Here is a 6,567-nt window from a genome sequence, read left to right on the forward strand (position 1 = left end):
CTAGCTTCTCTATTCTTTTTCTATTCTATCGGTTTTCTTTTTATTTATTTTATAATTTTAACTAAACCTTGCTACGTGTACTGCGTTAAGCTTGTTGATTCTGATTGCTTCTATCGTCCTCATTTGTAAGTCGCTTTTGATAAAAGCATCTGCTAAATGACTAAATGTAAATTATTAGGGTCCATGTAAACGCAGCTAGTGTTTGGTTTTGTAGGGCTAAAATCATCTACTTAAAACTGTTTTTTTTATTTTTTATTAGTGCTTCTCCAATGACGTTTTGATTTTTCATATTTAATTGATATACTGATATGGATTCTCAAATCTCAAAAAGTCTCTCAGGCTGTGCTGTTTTCTGTTGATGTATGAACTTCACTAAACATTGTTTGTTGCTCCTGCCATCTAATAAATCACAGTAATCTTTGTGCTTTGTTACTTTTAATATGAAACAAAGTCTCAGCCTTCAAATTCTGTTAATATTATCTAGTAGCATGCTAATCATGCTAGTAACATGCTAATCATGCTAGAAACATGCTAGTGACATATTAGTAACTTGCTAATCATGTTATCAGCATGCTAGCTACTTGCTAATCATGCTAGCAACATGCTAGTAACATGCGAATTATGCTAACGGCATGCTAGTAACTTGCTAATCATACTAGCAACATGTTAGTAGCATGCTAATCATGCTAGAAACATGCTAGCAACATGCTAGTAAGTTGCTAATCATATGATAATCTTGCTAGCAACATGCTAGTAACATGCTAATCATGCTAGAAACATGTTATCAACATTTATCTAATCTATCTAAATTTTCAAACTTCAGGCTTTTACAACTGCTTTAAACTTTCAGGCTAAGCTTTCTCAAGCCAACCTAAAGTTTGTCTTGACAAACTTTTTTATCTAGTTAAAATATTGACATGAAAACTGCCTTATGTACAGTTTTAAAGGTTTGTACAACTCCGTTTTTATTTAAACATTGAGTATTAAGTATATTTGATCCATTGATTATTAAATAACCTTTATTTTCACCTTTGGCAATGTGCCTCCTGAATTTTCAGTTTCGGCGCAGAATTATAATTTGGGTGCATTATTAGTGTTTTGTGATGAGGTTCTGAGCGTGTTTGATTCTCAGGTCCCGCCGGCGCTCTGCTCTGCCCGTCAGACGGCTGTGGCAGTATCTGGTCAAACAGGAAGAAGTTCAGGAGACGTTCATACGAAACATCTTCACCAAGAAACGAGATCAGAATGAGGTATTTGTGCAGCTGCTCGCTCTCTTTCCCAGAATACACCTCAAAATACAGTCTGTTCCCCATCAGCTGCTTGATTTAACTCCTCCTGATTGTGTTTTTAACAGTCACCCCAGTCTGTTGATTCGTTAATGTCATTAATACTGTTAACTGGTGTTGTACTTGTGCTAATTGAAGATGTTTGTAATTAACGTCTAATCGTGGACTGTGATGTGTGTGATTGACCTGCATGTTTGAATCAGGAGACTGACAGTGTGAAATGTTCTGTGCCGCTGGAGTCCACACACAACCAGGTATCTAACAGAGCTTCTGCTCCTTCATCATCATCATCATCATCCAGTCGTGAGGCTCTTTAAGATGCACGTTTATCTGCAAATCAACATGAAATCACAGTTCCTGCTCTGATTGTGAACGATTCATCAGCGCTTCTGAAACACTTTCTATTCGCTCACATGGGCTACTAGTCAGATATCTGTGGTGATTGTTTTGTATTTGAAGCAGCTTTCTGGGATCTGCTCAGTAGTGCATAAACTTAGCCTCTAAACTAGACTGTGTCTTAACAACTAGCAGTTACCAAGGAGTAATCAGTCTTACTTTTCAGATTCAAAGTAGACAGACTTAATGGAATGACTAGTCTTGAAGAGAAAAAAAATCGATGACTAACTTGTAAGACTAGTCTAAGCTGTTCATGCAAGCAGCTAGTGGTCTAGTCAGAAAGCCTGCTCAGAAGTCGATCGCCCACAATGCACTGCAAACTCACAGTGAGATCTGAACATCAAGTCCTGACCTAGATCTGTTTTCCGTGAGTGAAACACAATATTCAGCATCACATGTGATTTCATGTTGATTTAAAGCTTGAACACTTAGCGTTAGTACTTAATAGAATGACTAGTCTTGAAGAGAAAAAAAATCGATGACTAACTTGTAAGACTAGTCTAAGTTGTTCATGCAAGCAGCTAGTGGTCTAGTCAGAAAGCCTGCTCAGAAGTCGATCGCCCACAATGCACTGCAAACTCACAGTGAGATCTGAACATCAAGTCCTGACCTAGATCTGTTTTCCGTGAGTGAAACACAATATTCAGCATCACATGTGATTTCATGTTGATTTAAAGCTTGAACACTTAGCGTTAGTGAATAAACCGGATTGTCCCACACATTATTTAAACATTTATTCTCCTCTAGCAGCAGTTCATGACTGAGAGACCTTTAAAAGAGTCTTTAAACAGCACATGTGGATGTGATCTCTGTGATCTGTCACAATGAGGGATGTAACGATTCACTCAACTCACAATGCGATTCGATTCCCGAAACTGATGCATGCAGCATGAGCAGTTTCTGATTTAAATTAGATTGTATAATTTCCAAATTTGAAGCAAAACAGAATGGCCTGACTTCAGCTTTGTGAAACTATACTACATAAATCATATCTGACCAAAACAGAAACGGCTTTGAGCTGAATGAGATGCATATTCACTCTCTGACAGCAGGTGGCGCTTTTGGAACAGCAGTGATACAGCGTTTCCTTGGTTACCGCTGTGAAAAAAGCAGCACTGCTACATTAATGTACATTAAGCCCCGTTCAAACCAAGAACAATAACTATAAAGATAACGATATTAGCATCAACACCAGTGAACAATATTGTCTGTTTATTCTAAGCACACGCTCGTCTGCCGCTTTAAATTCTCGAACTCGTTATAGCAGGATGGATTCTGATTGGCTGTCAATGTTTGTATCCTTCATCAGCTGAAAAAAAAAAAAAACGTTCTGAAAGTGATTCCAACGATATCGTTTCTCTGTGCCTTTATCGTTATAGATGTGGTGTGGACTTTGCTATTCTTTAATATTGAGAATGAGATTTTTATAACTATGTTTTTATCGTTATCTTTATAGTTATCGTCCTTGGTGTGAACGGGCCTTTATGCAGAGACCAGATGAAAAGAAAATACCATCTAAACTTTTCTGAAGGCAGTCAGTTCCCCTCAGAGACGCTGAACTGTATCGCGATTCGTTGGACATCTCAGTCGACTTGAATAATCACATATTTTTATCGGCAATTTTATCGTGCATCATTGCATCCCTAGTCAGGATAAATGAGCCTGTTTCATTCACATTCATTAAAATGCAACAACACTTACATCATCATCGCATCTTGTGTGCCACTGATAACGCACATCTAAAATTTAAATGCAGCGTTTTTGCATTCGCAAGTTGAATTTTTATTAAATTCTACAAATTTTTTAAATTCAAATTTTTATTTGACACCCCTAATTTCAACTCGAATTTTTGTGTCTAATTATTTAGTTAAGTAGCCATGTAATAAGCAGGATAATGTACATCCAGCCGGTTGTTATCGCAAAATAAAGCCCTTCAGTCTTCTACAACATTCTTTCTGCGATAACAACCGGCTGGATGTACATATAAACCCCCACCTCCAACTGTATCGCGATTTGTTTAACATCTCAACTGACTTGAATAGTCACATATTTTTATCGGCGATTTAGGGCCAGTTTTACTAAACAGGGCAAATTAGCGCGAGAGCGCAATTCCAAAACAGTGCCGATGGGAGGTGAAATTTCTGCGGGTGATTTACTAACAACGCACAAATTAAAAACCACAGACGCAACATCTCATTTGCATATTGACCAACGCAATATACCAAGCGCAGTGCAAATTAGCGTAGTCGCACATAAAGAAATAAAGTAGCCGCAGTACGTTTAAAACTGAGAAAAACTATGTTAAGAACACAGAACTGAAAAATTAAGGTTTGCTAGAAGTTTTGATAGAGCTGGTTGAGGGTTCCAAGTCGTCTTTTATTTCCTGAAGCAAATAAAAATAACATGTCTTGGCAAACGATATGTTCAGATAATGTGTTCTTCTGGCATTCCAAATAAATTAATATGTGTGGAAAAAATCCTCTCTGTTCTCTGCGGTGACTCTCCTAGCAACAATAATTGCAGCCATTTCAAGCACAAAATAGTTTAAGACATGCTTTTTTGGGAGTTAGATAATGGCGCAAATACTCGTAATTTGACGTGCGCAAACGTTAGTAAATCTCATTGCGTGATTAATTTGAATTCTCTCCTCCCATAAATTTTGTGTCTGAAAGGGAAACTCCTACAAATGCATATTTAATAAGGTCAGGCGCAAAAATAACTGTGTCCATGCCTTTTCAGCGCTAATTTATCAGTGCGCATCTTTAGTAATATTTTAACGCCAAAAGACGGTTTGCCCTAGCGCAAGCTGTTAGTAAAACTGGCCCATAATCGTGCATCGTTGCATCCCTAGACAGGATAAATGAGCCCGTTGCATTCACATCACTGTCCCGTCTGAGACAAGTGTTAGTGATGTTGCTGCGCTCTCCTTCCTCCTGCAGATCGAGGCCGGTCTGGGGTTTCCTGGAGGAAAAGCTCGCATCATCCACAAGGAGTCGGACATCATCACGGCGTTCGCCATCAATAAGGTGCTGTGACGCGACATACCGTGCGGTGTGTTTGTGTCTGATCTGAAGCCTAAACAACAGCCTCTCTCTGTCTTCCAGGCCAATCGCAACTGTTTAGTGATCGCCTCCACCCACGACATCCAGGAGCTGGATGTGTCCTCCATCCTCGCCACGCAGATCCTGACCTGGGTCGATGACGAGAACGAGACCGAGGTCAAAGGGTGAGTCACCGCAGCTCAGCATTCACGCAGCGATGTGATAAAACACTCTTAAAGCCACAGTTCACTGATTATTCTGTCATCATTTAGTCTCCTGCATGTTGTTCCAAACCTGTATGAGTTTCTTTCTTATGTCGAACACAGATGAAGATATTTTGAAGAATGTTGTCATTGACTTTCATAGTGCGAAATGACGATTTTTGATTGTGGACGGTAAAAATGTCTCCACGATCTGCTTTTGAAGAAATATCGTAGTCTATCAGTTACAGTTCTGGTGACTCCTCTGTGGTAGAGTTACTCTCACGGGACACTGCACTTATTCGCAATCACAAAAGTGCATTATTTGCATGTGCTTTAAAGCCTTACCGGTTAAACGTTTCATTCGCGTGCTGTTCTGATGTGCGCCTTTTCTGAGCGCGTACACTAAAAAGCCTGTTAAACAGCGCCTGATTACTGAACTAAGTTATCTTTATCTCAGTTATCCAAGTTATCTCCGTCAAAACACACAAGGTTTGCATATAGACTCAGTTGGTTATGTCTAAAATGAAAGTAAGCAGTTGAGAGAAGAACGGATGCGTGTCTGTATATTAGATGCGTGCAGCTCTTAAAGGGACAGTACTGAACATGCAACCGACTGTCATTAAAGGGATAGTTCACCCTAAAATTTTATTTCTGTCATTATTTACTCACATGTTGTCCCAAACCTGTATTAATTTCTTTCTTGTGCTGAACACAGAAGAAGATATTTTGAAGAATGTGGGTAACCAAACAGTTGCTGGCCCACATTGAATTTGATAGTAGGAAAAAATCCAATGGGGACCAGCAACTGTTTGGTTTTCCATGTTCTTCAAAATAGCATTTATGTTCAGCAGAAGAAAGAAACTCATTCAGGTTTAAAACAACTTTTGAGTGAGTAAATGATGGTATAAAAATAAAACACTATGACAGAATTTTTATTTTTGTGTGAACTATTCATTTAATGTTAATAAAACAACAAAAAAATCACTCGCTGCTTATGACTGAATCTATATAGTGTTTGTTCTTGAATGTTCCTGCTAAATACACCTACTGTTTGTTTTATTTGTATATTATGTGTATTTGTAATGTGTATATTTGTTCTTATTTTTTTTAATAACAAAGATTAAATAATGATAAAGATTTTTAGCCACCAAAGTAGTGCAGTGCCCATATCCCAAATATCAAAACTCAAAATATGTTATTTCCATACCTAAAATACATATTTTACAGTCACTGTTATGCAGATGATCATAAACAGCTAAAAGGCTTTCTACCAGTGGTCATCCTTCTCAAAACTTAACATCTACCACAGTTTTATCATAGGTAGAATGCAAAATGTTTCAATACAAGCATTTCAGTCAAATGTACGTCATGCAATATTTCAAAACTTTAACCCACGGGAGAAAATCAACCCGCCGCAACAGTTTAAAATCAGCCCAATTCCATGTAAAAAAAATGTGGATTTGGCAACCCTGCATCCAACACGAGCTGCATTCAAAGTGATTTAAATACCCCGCATAGTGATAGGCAGATAGAGCTGGAGTTTGTTTATTAAGCGTGCAGAACAACCACCCAATAAATCATTACAGTAATCTAACTTTGAGGTCATGAACGCATGAATGAACATTTCTGCATTTGACATTG

The 6,567-nt window shown here is 38.1% G+C and overlaps 1 protein-coding gene across 1 annotated transcript in view; it reads left to right on the top strand.

The window, feature by feature from the left end:
* The window catches only part of LOC107713550 (dmX-like protein 1), a 66,717-nt gene that overhangs the window by 53,473 nt on the left and 6,677 nt on the right, over positions 1-6,567 (top strand). The window contains exons 29-32 of the mRNA XM_016519099.1: positions 179-185; positions 1,133-1,250; positions 4,622-4,708; positions 4,787-4,908. Coding sequence (XP_016374585.1) covers positions 179-185; positions 1,133-1,250; positions 4,622-4,708; positions 4,787-4,908 — 334 coding nt within the window. The remainder of the gene's footprint in view (positions 1-178; positions 186-1,132; positions 1,251-4,621; positions 4,709-4,786; positions 4,909-6,567) is intronic.

This window comes from Sinocyclocheilus rhinocerous, unplaced genomic scaffold, assembly GCF_001515625.1.
Source record: "Sinocyclocheilus rhinocerous isolate Xijiao unplaced genomic scaffold, SAMN03320098_v1.1 scaffold1049, whole genome shotgun sequence".
Lineage (NCBI taxonomy): Eukaryota > Metazoa > Chordata > Actinopteri > Cypriniformes > Cyprinidae > Sinocyclocheilus > Sinocyclocheilus rhinocerous.